This window comes from Melospiza melodia, chromosome 7 (assembly GCF_035770615.1).
Source record: "Melospiza melodia melodia isolate bMelMel2 chromosome 7, bMelMel2.pri, whole genome shotgun sequence".
Classification (NCBI taxonomy): Eukaryota; Metazoa; Chordata; class Aves; order Passeriformes; family Passerellidae; genus Melospiza; species Melospiza melodia.
In genome coordinates, this window is record NC_086200.1 from 29305454 (window position 1) to 29326835 (window position 21382).

General features: G+C 59.3%; 2 protein-coding genes across 3 annotated transcripts in view; one reads left to right on the forward strand and one right to left on the reverse strand.

Moving 5' to 3' along the window:
* Positions 1-13437, forward strand: part of STK11 (serine/threonine kinase 11) — a 33341-nt gene extending 19904 nt beyond the window's left edge. The window contains exons 8-10 of the mRNA XM_063161032.1: positions 6260-6453; positions 10426-10654; positions 12171-13437. Of these exons, the coding sequence (XP_063017102.1) occupies positions 6260-6453; positions 10426-10643 (412 nt within the window). The 3' untranslated portion in view covers positions 10644-10654; positions 12171-13437. The remainder of the gene's footprint in view (positions 1-6259; positions 6454-10425; positions 10655-12170) is intronic.
* CBARP (CACN subunit beta associated regulatory protein) lies at positions 13196-21007 on the reverse strand. 2 transcript variants are annotated; one of them, XM_063161031.1, is made up of 10 exons: positions 20852-21007; positions 18532-18603; positions 17644-17789; positions 17481-17542; positions 17077-17242; positions 16835-17009; positions 16524-16676; positions 16034-16241; positions 15743-15926; positions 13196-15415 (listed from the first exon to the last, which is right to left on the reverse strand). In XM_063161031.1, the coding sequence occupies exons 2-10, from the start codon at positions 18577-18579 to the stop codon at positions 14233-14235; spliced, it is 2325 nt and encodes a 774-aa protein (XP_063017101.1). In that variant the 5' UTR covers positions 18580-18603; positions 20852-21007; the 3' UTR covers positions 13196-14232. The 2 variants fall into 2 exon arrangements, with proteins under 2 accessions (XP_063017101.1, XP_063017100.1); XM_063161030.1 differs by lacking the exon at positions 20852-21007 and having other exon boundaries at positions 18532-18668.
* Positions 21008-21382: the final 375 nt, after the last annotated feature.

Here is a 21382-nt window from a genome sequence, read left to right on the forward strand (position 1 = left end):
CTTTCCTCTTGTGTTTTTGGAAAAGCAATGTGCTGTCAGGTGATGGTGCCCAAGGAGCCACAGCCAGGCCTGAAATGCACTGGGGTTCCACAGGGAGCAAATGGAACCAGCTCCAACAGGGATTTTAGGGACCAGGGTGCAAGCAGAGCTGGGGAGGCAAGGCTTATGGAGCTTCCCAGGTGATTAATTTATTGCAAGGACTCTGTTGTAGTAGCCAAGCCCCATGCCTGGGTTGTTTCAGGTGCTCTGGACACAGGCATCTCCCATTCAATGCTGCATTTCCCTCCCAGCACCAGTGGCCATGACCAGAGGGCACCAGCTTGCCTTGCTTTGTCAGGAAGCACTGCAAAGAAGCAGGAATTAATCTGTGGAGTCGTCAGTAGGTGTTGAGAAAAGCACTAAAAGCACTTCCCTTCCTGTGGCTGCAGTGGCCACCCCTGAGCTCAGGAGCTGCCCTGGTCCCTCATGGGTCACTGCCAGGTGCCTGAGCTGCTTCCCCAATTCCAGATTCTCCATTTTGCCCTCCTCCCACGTGGCAGTGATTTTTTTGTGTCAGTGTTGCCCAGCTGGAAGCACAGAGGGGTCTCCAGAGATGCTGCCTGTAGTTAGAAAGCTGAAGAAACTGGAGCACAGGGCAGCCACTGAGCTCCTCAGCTGCTGTGCTGAGGCTTTTCATCCCACAGCACCAAGAGGGGCTGAGGAAAGGCTCTACCTGCAAACCAGGAGCATTTCTAAGGCTTAGGCTCTTAGTAGTTTTGTGTGAGCTTAGCCAGTGCTTTTTAACAGGCTTTTCTCCCCTATTGGTAATTGCCTCCTTCCTCCTGCTGTGGCATCTAGTAATTACATCAAGCACAGCAGAGCTTGTGGCCTGGGCCCTGGATGTGTCTGTCTAGCTTCTTTTTGTGCTAAAGAATCCAGAGCTTGGTTCTCCTGCCTTTTCTTTAAATAGAAGCTTAGCCCTGATGCTTAACCTGACCCTGTTTTTTTTTTTGTAAATGGAACACAGCAGTCAGGACAGCAGGCAGCCATTCAGGGATTGGGAAAGCACTTTAGTAAGAAGACATTTGATTTCTAGAACCCTTAGATTTCATCTATTGGGGTGAGTAAATCATTAATGATTGTGGGTTTCTCTGCACTCCACCCTGCAAAAACATGTGCTAAGGACAGGAACTAAACCAGAAAAACATCAAGCAACTTCCCCAGGCTGCCCTGCTGGGCTGGATCCCATCTCAAACCAGAATCACCCTGTGCCTTTCTATGCTGCTGGAAGTCTCCTTTTATGTCTTTGAGCTGCTGTTCCTGGGGATTCACTCATATGGACAGTGAGGATCATCAAAGTGCTCTGAAAGCAGCAGGAGCAGCCCCTGGGCCCCAGGCAGGGGTTTTGCACTCAGGCTGGTGTCAGGATGGTGGGAAGGGACAGTGATCCCAAGGGAAGCATCACAGAGCTTGTGTGAGTGTCCCAGGATCCATCCTTCCCCACTTCCATCAAGTGTGAAGGCCCTTGCAGTGGGATCAGGGATGAAATCAGAGGCACTGAGAAAGCACCAAGGGAGCACAGAGTGCTGTTCCACAGGGAGCAGGAGGCAGGGAAGGCATCCAGGCAGCCCAGCAATGGTAATCCAGCCATTCCTCCCATCATTCCTGTCAGCTATTCCAAATGCTTTTGCCCCTGCAGCAGCAGAGGAATGCTGGAGGAAGAGTCTGCTGAGTTTCATCCCTGCCAGCTGCTTTCCTCCCTCCTCACTCCTGCAGCTGAACTGCATCAAACTCCTGTCTCTGCACTTTTACTGGAGTGGGACAAAGCAAAATGCTGCTCTGTTCATCCCAGTCCATACAGAGCAGACCTGGAGCTGGAAATGGAAATGAGTTCAACTTCTCCCAGCCTGTCATCTCAGAATTTAGGAACTGCCAGAAACCAGCCCCTGAAGCAGCACTGGAAGAGCCTGAAAACCTGCTTTCCCTGGAAGGATCAGAGTGGAATGATGTTCAGTGGAAAACCAGTGCTCATAGCTCAGCTCTGTGAATATTTGGTGCTCCTGGGATGGGGATTGTAGGGCAGGGAGGAAAAGCTGCCAAGATCTCAGGAGTTCCAACCTCCTCCCTGTGGATCATCCACCACCTCCCCTCTGCCCTGTGCTTTTGCTGAAGGACTTCCTGCTCACACACTGCATTGTGTTACTAACTCACTGACCTGCTGCAGCACTTCAAGTGATGAAGTGGATGCAGAATTCTACCTCTGTCCCTTGTTTCCAAGGCAACCATCTTCCCTTCCCTCTCTACAAGTGTCACACTTAATTTGTTCAGGCGCAGATCCCGTTGCAGGAGTTGAGAGCACGAGAGGGGAGGCACTTCCACTTTTTTGTTAGTGGAGGTGCAAATTAACCTCACTGCAGGCTGGGCTCCCCTCCTGGAGCTCCTGTGGGCTCTGGGGTGCTGTGCTGTTCAAACCTGGGTACCAAACCCCTTGGAAATCCCTGTGGTGCTGCTGAGGGCTCCTTTACAGAGGCTGACTGCTGCTGGGCTGTGTTGGAGGGAGGGAGAGAGGCTTCTCTGAGCCTCTGCTGCTGCCTGTGCACTTGTGGGCTTTCCCCATCCCTTCTCTGTAGTGCCAGGACACAAAGAAGCATTCCTCTTCCTTCCTGAGGCACCTGGCTCAATTTTCATGGAAGGGATGTTTCCTTCTTTTACCCACCTTCTGCAAATCAGCTTTGTAACGTGGTCTGTTAAAGGACTGAATCTCCAGAACTTCTTGCAGGAGTCTGAGCCATTCTCTGCTACATTTGGTGCTGCTCTCAGCTGGGAGGAGCTGCTGTTTTCATACTTTGGTTTGCTCTGAACGTGACTGAAGAGCTTGGACATCTCTTGATCCAGATCTCTGTTACCTTTGGTGATGCTCTCAGCTGTGAGAAGCTGCTGTTTACTGAAGAGCTTGGACATCTCTTGATCCAGATCTCTGTTACCTTTGGTGCTACCACCAGCCTGGAGGAGCTGCTGTTTTCATACTTTTGTTTGTTCTGAACCTCACTGAAGAGCTTGGACATCTCTTGATCCAGCAAGATATATATATATATATCAAAAATTTTGGTGCACCTGGGATGGGGATTGTAGGGCAGGGAATTTGTGTGAGGAAATGTGATTGCAGGAACACTGCTGTGTGTGTGTGTGTGTTGCCTCTCCCTGGGACATTGTGTGCCTTCCACAATTGCCTGTGAGGGAGCTGAGCTAAACTGGAGCCCTGCTCATTGCTGCTTGTGGTGACAGTGACCTTCCAGGGAGCTCGAGGCCCTTACATGGCATCACAGGAGGTGGAGAATTGCTCATCCTGACCCTGGCTGGCAGGGCAGGGATCTGCAGCTTGGCATCTGCTCTCAGAGAAAGCCATCCCTGTGCAGACCAAGCCAAGTGCAATGTTTGTGACCCAAATGGGAAGTGAATAGCTGGGAGTGTTGGAAAGCTGCAGCTGTGCTTACAAGATTCTTATTTTAACCTTGCTTATACCAGGACTTGAAAAGAGCAGAGGGAGGACTTGTGATGGGAGATCTGAGCTTGGGAGCTGCAAACCAAACAGGCTCATTAAGCACTGGGCAACCCAGATTCCTTTTTTTTTCCTTCAGTCCTTGACCCTTGGTGTCTTATCTCCCTGTGGCTGATAGCAGCTGTCTGGCCACTTCTGCCTAGCAGGATCACAATTAACACTTGTGCTGCTGCTGCCTGGGGCTTCTGAGCTTTGCAGGCTCCTCAATGAGCTTGTGGAATAGGAGGAAATAATCCCTTACTACTGCTGCCTTCACTCTGAAGCATTTCTAAGCCACTCCCAGCCCTTTGAAGCATAGAGCAGAGAGGAATCTGCTTCTTGCAGAGGGATGCTCTGCTCAAGGGGCAATTCTGAGATGCAAAATCTTTTCTTTACCCTCAAGGTTAAAGCAGCTGCCACAAGCACCAGGTAACTGTGAGTGTGCCAGTGCAGTAGGCTCAGAAAACATCCCTGAAACTGGGAATAACTGGTGGAACTCTCATCAGCAGAGCTCTGACCCAGCCATATTTGGGGTTGTGGTGAGGGCAGGGTTGAGGAGAGGCTTTATCTCATGGCCATCACTGACCAGGAGCTGCTGCTCTCTGGCTCAGGCCAGTTCTGGAACTGGTTTCCAGTTCCAAAAGCCAGTGGTCCTCAGCTGAGGTGCAAATCTTCAGTGACAACCTCCAGCACCAGCACAGAAAGCAAAATGTCTGTCCCTGCTGGAAAATCCTTGCCAGCAAATACTCCACTACACCATACAGAATTGCTCAAGGCTCCTTCCAAGAGGTCTTTGATTTTTCTTAGAACTTCAATGGATTTCTCTTTTCACTCTCTATCCTCATTACCATATATGCATATGCAAGTGTTTGAAATCACCTCCCAGAGGATGGAAGCATAATGACTGGAGTACAGTGATTCAGGTTTCTGCTGCTAATAAAAACCTATTTTTACTCTCCTGGTAAGTAGGACAGGAGGGAAGAGTGAGGCAGAGCTGAAATACAGCAAAATAAAAACACCAGTTGCCATAGACTTCCAGGCTTTTTTTTCCCTTTAAAATTCTCCTTTCAGCAGCCATCACTCTGATCTCATTTGTCCTGGATATTCCCTTCTCCTGAGGTCTCTGGTGTGGAGTTTGGATCCCTCAAGCCCCAGTGCCTCTGGCTAAATCAGCTGGTTGCTGGTGGTTCCTCTGGCTCTGTGCTGCTGATCCTGCCAGGCTGGATCAGCCCAGGCTGGATTTGCTGTTCTGGCAATCTCTTCCTCAATGAACAGAGTCTCCAGAGAAGAGAAATGGATTGATCCCATTAGGAGAGCAGTGTGCCATGCACGTCACCAAGGAAGCCATCCGTGGATCTGGGAAGGGCCCTGGGTCAGAATTATGTTGTCCAGCAGCTGGGATGGGCTTTAACTCCTTTATTGCCCCTTCAGGGACTGGAGGTGACAATTGCCAGATGAAATCTGAAGCAGCTTCTATCCCTCTTCCCAAACAACACCTTCCTCCCTGCAAACAAGGAGCTGCCAAACTCCATTTCTGCAGAGAAAACAGTTTAAAGATGCTAATGGTGAAGCAGTTTCTGGATGAGAATTCACCCCTCCCTTGAATCCTGCCTGATTTGTCCCAGTAGCTGCATTTCCATTTGTTTATCTCCTCACTCCTCTCCTTTCCCTGATAGTTTTGTTAGAATCCCACTTTTTTTTTAGGCCGGCTGTCAAAGCAGTGTAAGACTTAGAACAAAATGATAATTACAGCTCTGCGCAGGAGGTGCCTTCAGCCTTCCTTCCTGAAAGGAATTTGGAACTGGGGTGATAAAAACCAGATGGCTCAGGTTGGTGAGAGTTCTTGGGCTGGCTCAGGCCCTCCTCCGTGCTTGGAGGCCAGGAGTTTACAGGATGCCAACTGCAGGGTGGGGGAAGCATTTGTGTCCCATCAGGCTCATGTGGGCTGCAAAGTTGTGTTAGAGGTACCTGAGTCTGGAGGAACTTCTGCTCCCACCCACATTTAGGGGGTCATTGGGAGTGTGGAAGGCTCCAGCAGCCTTCCAGGAAACTTTGGGTGCCCACATGCAGCACTGGGAGATGTCCCAGACAGTCTGGAGTCAGAGCTCTGCTATGGGAGCACGATGAAAACCTAAGAGGTTTATCCCATCTGGCTCTGGGATGCTGCTGGAAGCAGCCTGCTGGATTCCTGATCTGATTAGGAACAGCTTTCAGATATCCTTTCCTGGCCAGATGGCAGCACAGGGTTTGGTGGTGAGAGGAGTCCCTTGAGACAGGGGGGGATAAAAAGATAAAGTATTCACATTTCTGCTGTGGCCTTGGTGCAAACTGGCTTTTGGAGGAAACTGCTGCAGTAAGTGCCCCTCTCAGGCTGAGATCTTTAAATTTGTGTCTGTTGGGCTGGATCAGCCTCAGCTTCAGGATAGGGGAAGTTCCTTCTGTCCTGCTTGCTTGGATTACAAAACTCAGGAGCTCTGGCAGCTCTGCTGGTTTGTTTTAACTTACAGGTAGTTTGGGCTGGAGTTGGTGATGGAGAGAATGGTCCTGAGCTTCTCTCTGTGCCTGTCCCTCTGTTCTGTCCCTATCCCAGTCCTGACACCTGCCCAGACCTTTTGTTTTCTCCTTACCTGGCACGGGTGGAACTCCCAGCTCTGAATATCCAGGTGGGCTGGGGCCACCCTCATTGGAGGCCTCCTGCATGCCTTGTGCACTGACCCAGCTCTGCCCTCGGGCTCTCTGCAGCTGGTTTAGGAAGAAACATGCTCAGGCAGAGGCGCTGGTGCCCATCCCTCCCAGCCCTGAGACAAAGGACAGGTGGAGGAGCATGACGGCGGTGCCTTACCTGGAGGATCTGCATGGCTACAATGAGGAAGAGGATGATGACTTGTATGACATTGAAGATGATATCATCTACACTCAGGACTTCACAGTACCAGGTAGGGGAGAAGTGGTTGTGGGGGGTTTTTGGTGGGGTTTAAAGCTTTTTTTTAAGGAAAGGCCTTGAGGTCTGAATGATCCTTTCAGCAGAGGAGATTCTCGGTTGTGGAATGGTGTGAGTGAGCCATGATGCTCCAGATTCCTCAGTCCTTGATTTGATCAACCAGGATGCCCATCCCAGTTTTACCCCTGTGCCAGCTTCCTCCCATCTCCCACCAACAGCTGCTGCTGGGCTCTGCTGTTCAGCACAGTTAATTCTTTGGACCAATTTTGCTAGAATGAGTTATTTGTGAGCAGAGCCCTGAAATGACTCTGCCTTCAGGGTTTGTGGCACACCTGGGGGATCCCCTGGTCCCAGCCTGGTCCTTGCCTTCCCCAGCTCCATGTCCATCCCAGCTGAGCAGGGTGAGCCCCATGCAGGCAGGTATCTGAGGTTAGGGATCACACTGACACCAGGAATTTCACCCTCCTCATACAAACAGCAGCGTTTAAACCCGAATCAGAGCTGTCATGGCAGATGACAGGCAGATCTTCCATGTTCTCCATGTAACTTGTGCTGTTTCAGAGGAATTAGAGATCTAAAGGGCGAGAGGGGCTGCTGAGGTGGGATGTGCAGAGTTTGTGGTGGGCAGGAATCCCCTCAACACTCATGGGAGGAGCAGGGTGAGGAGGGTCCCAGCACAGACCCTCGGTGGGTTTGTGAGCCATTGCAGAGGTGGGGGCAGCTGCAGAGGGAATAAATGTGAATTTTTCCACCAAAGTCTTCCTGCAGCATCCCTTTGAACCTGCCCAGTGATCCCATATTAAAATATAAATGAAAAGCCCCCGTGTGCATGGGGGATGAGTTCAGCTGTGGCTCTGCTGGGCAGCCAGAGCAGGAGTGTGAGTGACTCATGGCTGGGGGTGGCTGTTGGGTTTGAGAGGGAGGGGGGAAAGAGGAAACCTCATTAAATCCTGTGTTCTTCAGAGGAAGAAGGGGCTTTGAGGAAGTGCTTTCATTTTTAAAGGGTTATTTAAAGATTCATGCAGCTCTGTGGGGAGATGTAAATGTTCCAAGCCCTTGGTTCAATCGGTGTTAAACATCCCATCCAGAGAGGGTGGAGGAGAGGATGGCTGTGGCCTGGAGGCACAATCCTCTCCCCATCTTGTGCAGTGAAGGGATGTGGTCATCCTGGTCTTGCTTGGTGCTTTTGTGCTGCCTCAGGTCTAGAAGCTGAGCTCTGCTCTTTCCTGTCCTACATTAACCCCTCCTCTGCTGCAGCCCCATCCTGCAGCACCTGCTCCTCCTGGGTTTTTCAGTCTGAGGCTGGAAAACACAGCCAGGACTGGAGCTTCTGAGCCAAGCCTGGTGCTCAGGAAAACTGCATTCCTGGCTGCTCACCGTGCCCGTGTGCTCAGTCTGACAAACAGCAATTCAAAGCCTCTTTGCTGTGTTATTTTGAAACCTTTTTTGGTGCCTGAATGAGCTGGATGCGGAGCCATTAAGAATGTGAGGGGTGGCAGGGATGAGCAGCCACGTTGCTGGTTCCTCTCTCAGCTCTGCCTTTATTTATATTATTTTTAGCCCTGCTGGTGGTTGAGGGTGAGGTGGGCAGGAGCTGCTCGGGCAGACACAGCGCTGGGTCAGCGGTTCCGCGGGGGCAGCAGTTGCCAAGACTTCAGCCCGTGCTGAATTTTTTATTTTCATTAATTTGAACGTCAGCAACTGTCATTGGTGAAGGAGGTAAAATTAGCTCACGATTCACCTCCCTCCTTGATATCCATAATAGACTCCCGGGACTGTGCTTTTGAAGCAGGGGAAGGAGGGGAGGAGGGAAGAGTCACACAAAAGACAAGTGAGCTGTTTGGATAGATTCTTTTTCCCTCCCCAGTCAGAAATGTTAATTGACTTGGCCCGAGTTCAGCCGAGGGAGGGGAAGGAGAAGTGCTCAGCTTTGCTCTGAATGGGGTTGTTTGAGGCTCTGCAGTTGTGCTGGTGGGATGGAGGGATGGCATGAAAAGCCTGGAGCTCTGGGGTGCTGCAGCCTGACCCATGGAGCTCCATGCCTGGAAGCTCTGGTCCCATGTTTCTCTTCTAAAACTTGGACTCCTGAGCCCTTTCCAGCCAACAGCTGGTTGCTGGTGGTTCCTCTGGGCTCCAGAGGGGTCAGGCACTGGGGGAATCCATGAGCTTTGTGCTCCTGATCCTCCTGCTGTGCCAGTCACTGCCTGAGTGCCAGAGGCATTGGGGGCCAGAGCACCTCCATCACTGCAATCCCTTGTGGTGAGCTGGGCTGGACCAGGAGCTGTGGTGCCACTGCAGGTGCCACCAGCTCCAGCAGTGCCAGGGCTGGCTGCCAGCACCCAGGAGCTGTCCCTGGTCAGTCAGTCCCTGTCTGTTCTCATGGCAGGAGTGCTCAGGTAAGCAGCCCCAAGCCAGTGCCTGGGAGCTGTGGCAACGCTGGGAGGGTACAGGGGGAGATCCAGCAGGAAATAATTGTATGTGTAACTCAGGATACACCCCTCCCTCCCCATCTCTGGCAGTGGCAAGGCTCAGGGGTCCGAGGTGGGACCCCCAGTGTGTTCCCCAGAGGAGCAGCAGCTCTCCCAGCAGCCCTGTGCCCCCCCAGGTGCCAGCAGTGGGGTGATGGTTGGCGCAAGCGGAGCTGACGTCCTGCCCAGCCTTGGCAGAGAAAGGATTGAGCATCCTTTAAAGAAAATTATACATAATCGTCTTAGAGCCTTTGCTTCCACTCAAACCTCTGAGTCATAACTGAAGGGCCCTGGAGCGTGACGTTCCTGCTGGAAGGAAATTGCCTCGGCTGGATCCGGTGGGGGGGAGCCAGGGACCTGACAAAGCCTCTCCTCAGCCTCTGCTGGGCTGGGGGCTGCTCCCTGCTCCTGTTCATCCCACCCTGGGATGCAGCCACATCCCTGTGTCGCTCCCTGAGTGAGGGGATGTGACCCAAACCCCGGCTGTGGCAGCAGGAGATGCCTCTGGAAATGGCTCTTCACCTGCTCTGCTGAGTCACACGGAGCTGAGGAGGGAGAAGGGCTGATGACACCCATGGGGTGTTCCCTCAGGGGACGGTGACACAGCTGAACCCCTGCCAGGAGAGGCTGCAAACACTGCCAGCCCCTGGGCACCCCCAGCTTGGTACCTGGGGCTGGGACCTGCACAGAAGGCAGGAGGAAAGAGGGGTGACCTCGTGCACTGCTGCCCCTCTACTCCCAGAGGAGCTGAGCTGCTGCCTGAGCTCTGGGGCAGGGCACAGGTGCAGTCTCAGGCTCCCAGCTCTGTAGGAGTGTTGGGGGTAGCACTGTCAGGATGGATGGAGATGAGAGATCTCTGCAGCCAGGTCCTGGAATTTGAGGTTTATTGCAAAGGGCCTGGGTGCAGGGCCCTGCTGGGAGCTGCCAGGCACAGCTCAGAGCAGGCTGAGAGAAGAGAAGGGGAGAGAGTAAAAGGGGTAAGAGAGCAAAAGGGGTAAGAGAGTGAGGTTCCCATTACAATACAATAAATCTTCTTCTGTATTGAATATTCTGATTCTCACTAACCAATCTAGTACAATATACAAATCCTATAGCATTTGCATACTGCCTATAAGAATCATTACATTACCATACTGTGCTACATTTTAAACCCTAAAAACTCCTCTTTGGGCTCCTTCTGCCAAACCAGTAGGGTCTGCTCTGACCCTTGGAGCTGTCAGCAAGCAGAGGATGTTCCATCAAAAGGGGGTTGCCTTCAGCCACGCCATTATTTTCCTGTTGTTCAGTAACTAAGGGATCTCAGAGCTTGCTTTCATTTCAATCTCACTTACAGTTTCCATATTCTCAAACTCTTTTCGCCAGGCAATCACATTTATAAGGCTTTCCTGTTTCATCTTCCCCAACACCTGGCTTTGCACATCCCGGGTTGGGGAGCAGGAACAGGAGCAGGATCCATGGCGGCTCTGCTGCCCCCTCTGACTGTGGCCGTTCCCTTGCAGGACAGGTGCCTGAGGAGGAGGAGGAGGCCGGGCAGAACGGGCAGAGCCGCGGCAGGGGGCTGCCCAAGGCCGTGTGCATGAACGGGACGGAGCCGGGGCAGCTGAGCAGCGCCAGGGCCAAGGGCGAGCGCCGCGCCAGCGCCTCCTCCAACCCCTCCCGCAAGGCCTGCTCTGCCAGCAGCAAGATCCGCAAGCTCTCCACCTGCAAGCAGCAGTGAGCTCTGCCCAGGTACTGCCGGGGCACTCTGGGCTCTGCCCGAGGGAGCTGGGGGGGTTCTGAGCTGTGGGCAGGGCGAGGGAGTTGAGGGTGTTTTGTAGTCTGGATCCTGAGCGTCCCTCTGCAGAGTTCCTGGTAGCCAGCGCTTGGATTTCCTGTGGTGCTGGGGGTGCAGAGCCCCTCTCAATGCCCTGCTGTGCCCACCTGGCTCTGCTCTAGTCTGCCCTGTCATGTGAGAGGTGCTGTAGTGATCTCTGTCCCCTCCTGGGCTGTGCTATGCCACCCCCTTTCCCTGGCACCTCTGCCATGCTCCCAGCCTCACCACCACCTACCTGGAGTTGGGGAGCATAAAGGGATGCTGAGCCCTTTTACTTGGCACCAGAGCCCCTCTGCTCTGCTCCCAACCTCACCAACACCTACCTGCACTTGGGGAGCACAGAAGGATGCTGAGTCCCTTTCCTTGGCACTAAGGCTCCTCTGCTCTGCTCCCAACCTCACCACCTACCTGAGTTGGGGAGCATAAAGGCATGCTGAGTCCCTTTCCTTGGCACTAAGGCTCCTCTGCCCTGCTCCCAGCCTCACCAACACACCTGGAGTTGGGGAGCATAAAGGCATGCTGAGTCCCTTTCCTTGGCACTAAGGCCCCTCTGCCCTGCTCCCAGCCTCACCACCACATATCTGGAGTTGGGGAGCATAAAGGGATGCTGAGTCCCTTTCCTTGGCACTAAGGCTCCTCTGCTCTGCTCCCAACCTCACCAACACACCTGGAGTTGGGGAGCACAGAGGGATGCTGAGCCCCAGGATGTCCCCATGGGACATACCCCTGGCCCTGTCACCCATGCCCAAGCCACTTCCAGGGGAAGCTGAGCCCTCTCCCTGCTTCCCCCCCCTCCTTGCAGCTCCTTCCTCCCCAGCTCCCAGCCCTGTCCCCTCCTTCCCACCCCTCATTCATAACGGAGCCAGCAGTGAGTCATGTTCAGCCTCATCCGCCCCCGGCCTCATGCTCGTCACGGCGCTGCTGGGGCTGAGCTCTGTTATCTCCTGGATCACGACCAGCTTTGTGGTGTGAAAAAAGCCCGAAATAAAAGCCGGATCCTCCCCCTGCAGCTGTCAGAGGCCCGTGGCAGCTCCATCTTTAATTCATGGGGGCAGTGAGTCACCTGCGGGGAGTCAGTGCAGCCTGAGCCTGGGATGGGGCTCCCCTGGACCTGCTCCTGCCCCAAGCCTGGCTGGGTCACTCCCCTCCTTAGCCTAGAAACCTTTGGAAGGAAGGGATTGCTCCTGTCCTTGGCATAAATTACATTCCTTGGCACCAATTCCTGGTCAGGGGTTTTGCTTTGCTGGGCTCACCTGGCTGAGGGACTCCCTAAAACCTTCCAGGGACAGCACAGGGATCCCAAACCCCTCGCTCCCATGCCAAGGTGCCAGAGGGAGCCCCAGTTTGGGGTGCAGGGCAGGAGCACAGCCAGCACCCCAAACTGGGCATCCCCTTCCATCCCTAACCCCCTTTTCTCTGTTCTCCCCACAGCATCCCTGGGCCCGGGCCAGCCTGTGTCCCCCTCCTTGCCCCAGCTCTGCCTCTCTCCTGGGACTGGACTGTGCTTGCAATCCAAAAGGAAACCAGAAGAAACCAACCAAGGAGCCCACCCCGTTCCTTCCCTGCCCGCACCCCCTGCTCCGGCCAGCGCCAGGACACGAAGCTGCAGTGGCCACACCCTCCTCCCTGCCCAGCCCATCCCATCGGACACCTGGGAGTTGAACTCTGCGGCTGCCGGGACGCTGCCCCCTTCCCCCCCGATCACTCTTTGCCAATCAAGACACTGATTCTGTTTTTAATTTTGCGATGGGAAGGGTGGGATGAGGGGTCAAGGGGCCCCCTGGCCGTGTAGAGTCGTGCAAAGCCATTGCCGTGCACTTTATGTTTTAGACTACTGTTATATATTATATATTTTCCTCTCTCCTTTTTTTTTTTTTTTTGTTTTAATTTTTTGTTTGTTTGTTTTTTTGTTTTTTGTTTATATTTGCGGTATATTTAGAGATTCCTACACATCGTGATGTGTTAAAATAAACCAGATGAGGAAAAAAAAAAAAAACCAAAAAAAAAACAGGTATTAAAACAAAGCAGAACTCTATTACACCTGCATGCTGCACGGGGGCTCGGAGGGGCTCAGAAGGGAACAGGGCCCGGGAAGGGCTCAGAGCTTAGGAGGAATCTGAGCTCCAAAGGGATCAGGGTGGTGGCAGCCACTTGGCTTTTTTTTTCTGCCTTTTTTTTTTCTTTTCTTCCCCCTTTTTTTTTTCTTTTTTTTTTTTTTTTTTTTTTTCCTTTTTTTAAAGAAAAATAAAGTGAAAACAGCAGGTGGGTTTCATGTCCTTCCTCCTGCAGCAGGCGGGGTCAGGGGTATGACCAGCCCCTCCTTTTCCTTTTCCTTTTGGAAGGGCACAGCCCCCCAGGCAAACCCTACATTTATGGGGCAATGCCAGGCCTGGAGCCCTCCCTACCCTCACCACCCCACCCCCAAAAGGTAAGAAAAGAGCTCAGAGATGTCACGGTTGGTTTTGGTTTTTCTCCTTTGTTTATAGACTTAAAAACGCAGAGGTGATGGAGGGAGAGCTTTGGGCAGAGCCTGCACAGAGGGAAGGGGCAACCCGGCCTCTACTCGCATGCAATGGGGGTTTGGGGGGGCCCTGCCTGTCCCCCCCCCTGCTGCCGAGTCCCAGGTGCCACAGCCAGGGCTGGGCTGGGGCAGTTTCTTTATTTTCCTCTTTTTTTTTTTTTCACCCGTCCTTTGAAACACAAATAAAAACCCAATAAAAAGTGAACACCCCGCCCCGCCTCCCCCACCACGGAGCAGCAGCAGCCGCCTCTGTAAAAATCAATAAATATCCTTGAGCTCCTGGGGGGCACGGGGGGTCACCCACAGCCCATGCTGGGGATGCCCCTCTCTACTCTCACCCTGTCCCCTGGCCCGGGGGGCAGCACCAGGGGCAGCACCGGGCACCCTCACCCCTCCTGGGGGTATTTTTGGGGTCCCCAGGGCCGATCCTTCCCCCCCCAAACCCTTGGGCTGCCATTCTGGGGTCCCCCAGGAGGAGTTTGAGCCCCTGTAGAATCCCCCTGCTTCCAGTTTAGATCCCAGGCTCCCTGCAGACCTTGTGGGGAGGGGGTTTGGGATTGAGGAGGTGACTGCCCCCATCCCCAAACCGCCCCCTGGGCCAGGGTGGCACCACTGGGGACACCCAGCTCCGGCCCCTTTTCCTGGCTGCGGGGACATTCCCGGCCGGATGAGAGGCTTATTGCTTGTAAAACCTCGGAGAGAGGCGAGAGCCAAGGTCTAAGCTACGGGGGCTTCAGCAAAGTTCCCTCAGCGCTGACCCCCTCGGCTTCTCCACCGTGCCCCGACCCCCGGGGCTCCCCCAGCCCAGGCTCTCGCTATGGGAGCCGGGGGGCTCGGCCACCCCACGCTACCGGACCCCCGTGCTGGGGTCACAGCCAGGGGTCCCCATGTGCTCTCCTGGCCTGGGCACCCGGCAGCAGGAGGGGATGAAGCCCTGAACCTGCGCCGGGGTCTCTCCCCCTCATGCTGGGCCTAGACCGTGCTGTGGTCGGGGGAGGCATCGCTGGCAGCCACGGCCACGGCGCACTCGGGGGTCTCCCTCTCGGCCGCTCTCCTCAGGTGTCCATAGAGCCGCTCCTCCAGGCCGCCCGCGATCTTGTCCATCAGCTCCGAGCCGGAGCCCAGCCCCAAGCACCTCCCGGAGCCGGGGCAGTCATCGTCCTCAGGGGGCTCAGAGCCAGCCTTGGGCTCGGGGGCCGCCTCTCCGGGCTCCTCCACGATCACCTGGATCTCGGGGTCCGGCAGCGCCGGGGCAGGGGGGACCCCATCGGCCGCCTCCGCCGCCTCCTCATCGCCGGCGCTGACGATGCGGGGCAGGGGGCTGTGGAACCGCGAGTCCAGCGGGTAATTGGCGCTGTCGCCGCGGCGCAGGGGCGTCCGGTGCCGCTCCAGCGCCGGGTACCGCACGCCGGGGTCGCTGAACTGCTTCGTGTGCTGCCACTGCTTGCGCAGGTGGGTGCGGGAGCGGTGCTTGCCCCGCAGCGGGGACTCGTCGAACTGGGGGTCGTGGCGCACGAAGGCGTTGAAGAGCGCGTCCGTCTTCTCGTCGATGCTGTAATCCCGCCGGGGCAGCCCCTCCCGGCCCGGGAACATCTGCCCGTACGGGGACCAGGCCAGGGGGCTGTGGGGACGGAGGTGTCCCCCCCCACCCGCTGCGCCCAGGGTGCTGCTCCCGCCCTCCTCCTCTTCCTCCTCTTCCTCCTCCTCCTCCGGCTCCCGGCCCTCGAAGCTCTCGAAGATGGTTCCTTTCCGCCCGGCGCTGGTGAAGCAAATGCGCTTCTCGGAGGCTGTCTGGTCCTTGGGGGGACCCTCCTCGCCCCCCCGGCTGGGCGCCTCGATGGAGGCGTAGCCGCTGTCCATCTGCAGCAGCTTGCGTGTGCCGGGCTCCGACTCGTCCGCCTTGGGCCGAGCCCAGAACTTCTCCTCGGGGCCTTCGGGCTCATCCAGGGTAGGGGAAGGGCAGGGGGGCACTCCGCTGGCGGAGGACACGCTGTCTCCGCCGTCGCTGCGCACCGAGTCCTGGTCGTTGCTGCGCTCCGAGGCCGCGTACAGCTCCAGCGAGGCGCGCAGGCTCCAGATGTCGTGGTAGGCGCTGGGCTGCTCGGGCACGCTGGGCTCGCCGGGGCTGCCCGCGCCCCCCTCGCCTGGCTCTAGCCTGCGGGCGGCACCCCGGTGTCACGTCAGGGACAGACCCCGCAGGTGACGGGCAGGGATGTGCCAGCCCAGCCCCGGCAGGCTCCATCCACAGCAGCGCCACGGTGCCACCCGCTCCTCCATCCTGTTTCCATGCTGCTGCCACCACCGTGCCCGTGCCCCAACCCAACCTCCCCATCACCAGCGCCCCCCAGACCCCTCACCCCAGACCCCTCACCCCACCAGAGCCGCAGAGGTGGGAGCACCCCATGCCCAGGGCAGCGCGGGGTCCCTCGGTGCCTTCCCGGTGCTCACCCATCCCCGTCCCCTCTTATCTACTGAAAAATACCTGCCGAGAGAGGGTGGGGGGCTGGCGGGGGAGGGCAGGAAGGGGCCCCCCGCGGGGTGGAAGGACACGTCGTCCGTGTGGGCAATGTACTGGATGATGTCGGTCTGGTGCGGGTCCCGGTCCTCCTGGTCCATGCTCTCGCTGGCCGCCCGCTGCCTCTGGAACTGCCGACGCTTGGGGGATCCTGGGGGGCGCAGGGCAGGGCTGGGGGGCACAGCCCAAGCGGCAGCAGCATCCCCCTAACCCACACGTGTCCCCCCCACCCTGCACAGCCCCCTCGCTGACCCCCACCTCTGGTGTCCAGGCTGGACGCCCGCTGGGTGCTCTCCAGCTTCCACTTCTTGATCCTGAAGTAGGGGCTGGCCCCGTCCAGGCTGGCGTGGCGGCGCAGGCGGGTGAAGAACTGCAGGACGGTGCCCTGTGGGGGGGTCTGGGGGGGCTCCCCGGGGCCGGCACTGCCTCCCGCCGCCGCCTTCCCGCTCCTGGGTGCTGCTGTGAACTGGGGGGCCGGGGGGGCCCTGAGTGCCCGCTCGGACCCAATCGTGCCTCCCCAGCCCCCCCCCCGCATCCCGCTCGGCTCCTTTGTCAGAGCTGGGCTGCAGCAGATGCACAAATGTCCCCCGGGGCAGGGAGCAGAGCCTGTTTCTAGCTGGATGCCCACGACTCTTCCTGAGCCCTGGCACGGAGCGAGGGGGCAGGGATGGGATCCATGGAGCAGGGAGGGAGCAGGACAGAACCCTTGGGAGCCCCTTCCCCTGCCCGGTCCTGCCCCAGCACTCACCGAAGGCCCCTCCCCGGAGTCGGAGGAGGCGGATGGGCTGGCCTCTGTGAAGCTGGTGTCCACCGTGGAGTTGTAGGTGTCCCCGGGCAGGGCAGAGCTGGGGCCCACGGCATGGCTGGGCAGCACTGGCCGGGGCAGGGCTCCTGCAGGGGGCTGTAAAGCAGAGCACGCTCAGGGGGTTTGGGGACAATGGGGACCCCCTGCACCCCAGCATCTCCTGGCTCTGCTTCCAGCAATGCCCTGAGGCCCAGCGGTGCCTCCCTGGGGTGCTGCAGGATGTCCCATCTGTGCCTTGGGCACTGAAAGCTCACCTGGAAGATGGCAAGGCCAGGCTTGGGCGGGGGCAGGCGGGGGGTCATGGCCAGGCTGTTCTCGCTGGACTCACACTCGTGGATGGTGACAATCTTGAGGGCAGGCGGCGGCAGGTGCAGGTGAGTCAGGCGCGCGTTCTTCAGGTGGTGGAAATCCCCCTCTGTCAGCGTGTACCTGTGGGACAGCTGGGTCAGGAGGGGCAGCCACAACCCCCTGTCCCCCCCCCAGCCCAGAGCTTCACCTCCTGCCCTTCTCCTGGGTCTTCTTGCCCTGGTCAAAGAGCGCGGCCTCGTTGAAGGAGACGCGCCGGGCAGTGGAGGAGCTGGAGGACAGGAACCTCTCACTCTCTGCATCCCGGTAGCTGGAGGACGACAGGCACTCGGGGTCCTCTGCTTTGCCAGTGATATCTGCAGAGAAGGGGGTCAGCGACCAGCTCCCCCCACCGCGGTGTGCCCCAGCTGAGGCTTGGCAAACTTGTTGCACTCGTGGCCTCAATGCCAGCCTGGAATTCCCTGCTCACAGCCAGGGATGGCACAAGGGGTGTGTGGTGGTCGCTGCTCCCCTTGGGAGGGCCCAGGAGCTGCCTCACCCCCCTCCCCAAAACTCAAGATGCAATTTGGGGGGATCAGCACTGGGGTCACTCACCCTGCGCCTGCTGCGAGTCATCCAGGTAAGTGGTGTTGGTTTTCTCAGGATCATCGCTGGCTCTGCAGGGGGAGGAGGATCAGAGGCGCCCGTGCCAGTCCCCCCGACCCTCCCTGCAGTGCCACACACCCCGGGGACAGCGGCGTGCTCACCCCTGGCCCACCTGGAGTGCCGGCGATCGGCCTCGCAGCAGCGGCGGCAGATGATCAGGATGCCCGAGAGCAGCACCAGCGTGCCCCCGATGAAGATGGAGAGCAGGGCGAGGAGCAGCACGTACCCATCCTGCGGGGACACCTCGCCGGGCACCGCCTGCCCGGGGCCGAGGGGCTGAGCCGCGGGGATGCTCCGGGGGACCCCGAACCTGCCCCCGCCGCGCTGACGCCAGCGCTGCCCCCGGAGCCGCCGCCCCCCGCCGCCCCCGGGCCCTGCGTGCACCACGGCAACGGCAACCGGGGAGGCTGAGCCGCCCCAGCCCCCGCGCCGAGTGCGAGAGGGATGGGGATGGGGATGGGGATGGGGATGGGGATGGGGATGGGGATGGGGACGGCGATAGGACCCCCGAGCCTGCCCCACCCGGGGGAGAGGGGCTGATCCGGCAGCAGCGCCCAGGGCCCCGGACCCCCAGTACCCCCAGAGCATCCCAGCAGGGCACAGAGCACTGGGAACTGTCACCCACCCAGTGCTGGCAGAGCAGGGGGTGACAGCGGGGCCCCCACCCGAGCGAAGGCTCCAGCCCCACGGCAGCCGCGAGAATCCCACAGATCCGGACACAAATCCCCCTCCCATGAGAACCCCACAGCTCCAAACATGAATCCCCCTCCCATGATAACCCCACAGCTCCGGACATGAATCCCCCTCCCATGATAACCCCACAGCTCCGGACATGAATCCCCCTCCCATGAGAACCCCACAGCTCCGGACATGAATCCCCCTCTTATGAGAACCCCACAGCTCCGGACATGAATCCCCCCCGTCCCGCGGGACCCCCGGGCTGGCGGCTCGGGGAGGGGCGCCCGAGGCGGGCAGGGCAGGCAGGGACAGCAGCACTCACCGTGGCGCTCTCGGTCGCGTTGTCCCAGGGTGTTGGGTCATCGCTCATGGTCCGTCCCGGCCCGAGCGTGTCCTGGGGCGGGGGGAGACGGAGGGAGGCACCGGCCGGGACGGTGGGGCCGGGCCGGGGGCGGCGGCGGCGGCTCCTGCCCGGCCCCTGCCCGGCACCGCGGTGCGGAGCTGCCGGGAGGGACCGGGAGGGAGGGACCGGGATGGAGCGATGGAGGGAGGGACCGGGATGGAGGGATGAAGGGAGGGACCGGGATGGAGGGATGAAGGGAGGGTGTGCTCAGGGGAAGGATGAAGGGATGGAGGGTGTGGTCAGGAGCGAGGCAGGGATGGACGGATGGAGGGATGGGGAGGCGAGGGCAGAACCGCTGCCCCTCCCCAGGGACCCCCTGAGCCCCCGGACTCGCGTGGGCGCCACCCCCGGCCCCGCGAGGAGCGCCCACGGTCCCCACGCCCGGCTGGGACCGGAGCCCCCAAAGCGTGGCCGGTGCCGGTGGCCAGAGCCGGCCCGGGCGGTGAATCCCTGCCCCGGCTCCGGGGTGACACCGCGCTGCCGCCCCCAAGGGACAAACGCAGCCCCCTCGGGGGGGACCCCGGCCGGGGGAGCTCGGGGGGAGCCGCGCTGGGGCTCCCGGCAGGGACGGGGGGCAGCGGCCGCCCCACAGCTCGTGGCGTGGGTGTCGCCGGAGCGCGACGGGTGACGCTCGTGAGTCATCCCGAGAGCGGCTCCGTCACCGGGCTGTCCGCGGGGGGGGGGACACCGAGGGGCCGGGGGGGCCCTGAGCTCCTGAGCACCGAGAGCCGCCGCCATGGGGTCCCATTCCCCCACTGCGCGGCCTTTGGGTGCCTGGCGGGGACCTCATCACCCTCCCGCGTGTCTGTGCCCCCATTCCCGGGGACTTCCGAGCTCCAGCTCCCGCTGCCAGGCCGTGTGTCCCCTCTGTATGTCCCCCTCGTGTGTCCCCTCCGTGTGTGTCCCCTCCTTGTGTCTCTCCGTGTGTCCCTCCATGTGTCCCTGTCTGTGTGTCCCTCCTTGTGTCCCTGTCCATGTGTCCCTGTCTGTGTGTCCCTCCATGTCTCCCCTCCATGTGTCCCTCTGTCTGTCCCCTCCATGTGTCCCCCCGTGTGTCCCTCCATGTCTCCCCTCCATGTGTCCCTCTGTCTGTCCCCTCCATGTGTCCCCCCGTGTGTCCCTGTCCATGTGTCTCTCCGTGTGTCCCTGTCCGTGTGTCCCTCCGGGGCTGGGTGGGCGATGCTGTGTCGGGGACCCCCGGATTTGTCAGGGGTGGGCGCTTGGAAGCCGCTCAGAATTAGGTCAGTGAAAAATGTGAATGGAGCCCGTGAAGGGGTGGGGACTGTCACTCGTGGCCGTGTCGCAGCTGGCAGCGAGGGACAGTGATGGCTGAGGGCAGCCCTGTCACAGGTCGGGGTATCAACCCCTCGGAGGGACATCGGGGTGTTGGGGGGCTCCTGAGGCAGAGACCCCCCTGCCTGCATCGCCCCTCACGCCTCTCCAAGCTGGTGGGACGCAGCACGAGGTGAGGGGACCCACCCTGAGACCCCCGAGAAAGGGTTAGGGGGTGTGTGGGGGGGTCCTGCACATTGGGGGGGTCCCGGGCGAGGGGGCTGCGGCCCCACGGGCGGGATCCCTGCGGGGCAGCCTCGGGCCCGAGGCGGGGGGAGCGGGAAGAATGTCCCTGCTGTTCCCCATCATGGAGGAATCCCGTCTCCATGGCGACCCGACAGGAACAGGACGGCCATTGTCTGGAGGAGGGGGCCGCTCCCCGGGGCTGTCCCCCCCGGGGGGGACACGGGGCGGGACCCGCGGTGGCCGCCGGAGCCCGGGGCGGGGGCTCGGGGCCGGGGGATGCCGGTGCTGCCGCGCCTCCGCACGTGGGAAGGGGTGCGGGGGGCGGGCCGGGGCTGCGCCCCACGCGTGTGTGCGACACACGGGGCCGGGGCTGGGCTGGGGACGTGGGGGGAACCCGCTCTGCCTCAGCCCGGTGACGGGGATGCGGTCAGGGATGGAGGCAGGGATGCGGGATGCAGGCAGGGATGCGCGATGTTGGCAGGAATGTGGGGCATGGATGGAGATAGGGATGGAGGATGAGCGATGAGGGATGCGAGCAGGGATGTGGGACAGGAAGGAATAAGGGACGCAGGCAGAGCTGGTGACAGCGCTGTGACAGCGAGGCAGGAGCCCCCGGGACCTCTGCGCGCGATAGGGAGTGATGGTCTGGTCTCCCCTCGGCCGTGCCGGCTCCCTATGTCGCGATAGGCGCTGTCGCGAGGCGCCGGAACCAGACACTCACCTACAACCGAGACCGGGGCTCCATCGCCGCCGCTGCGCTCGGTGCGGCGGGGCGGCCCCGGGATTTATGAATGAACCGGAGCCGCCCCCGCGCGGCGCGGGCGTCACGTGGGGACAGGGGCTGCCCCAGCCCTGCCTGCCCCAGCCCTGCCCGTACCCCTGCCCGTACCCCCGGCTCCCCTGCCCGTACCCCCGGCTCCCCTGCCCGTACCCCCGGCTCCTCTGCCTGCCCCGCAGTCCTGTCTGTGAGCCCTGTCTGTGAGTCCTTCCCGCACCTCTGCCTGCACCGCTGTTTTTACCCCTGCCTGCCCCAGCCCTGACTACACCGCTGCCTGCTCCAGCCCTGGCATCACTCCTTCTTGCATCCCTGCCTGCACCAGCCTTGCCTACACCCGCCCTGCCTGCATCCCTGCCTGCATCACCACCTGCATCCCCGCCTGCATCCCTGCCTGCACCTCTCCTGCCTGCATCCCTGTCCCACCTCCCCGTGCCCACCGGTGCCCCGGAGCCCCCCGCGCCGCTGGGGCACGGC

What these genes read in the sequence shown, in the direction of transcription:
- CBARP (XM_063161031.1), bottom strand. Translation starts at nt 18,579, where the DNA reads ATGAGCGATGACCCAACACCCTGGGACAACGCGACCGAGAGCGCCACG. An exon ending in TGACTCGCAGCAGGCGCAGG is followed by an intron (nt 17,243 to 17,480) that starts GTGAGTGACCCC and finishes CCTTCTCTGCAG; the next exon opens with ATATCACTGGCAAAGCAGAG. An exon ending in ACTCCGGGGAGGGGCCTTCG is followed by an intron (nt 16,242 to 16,523) that starts GTGAGTGCTGGG and finishes CCGGCCCCCCAG; the next exon opens with TTCACAGCAGCACCCAGGAG.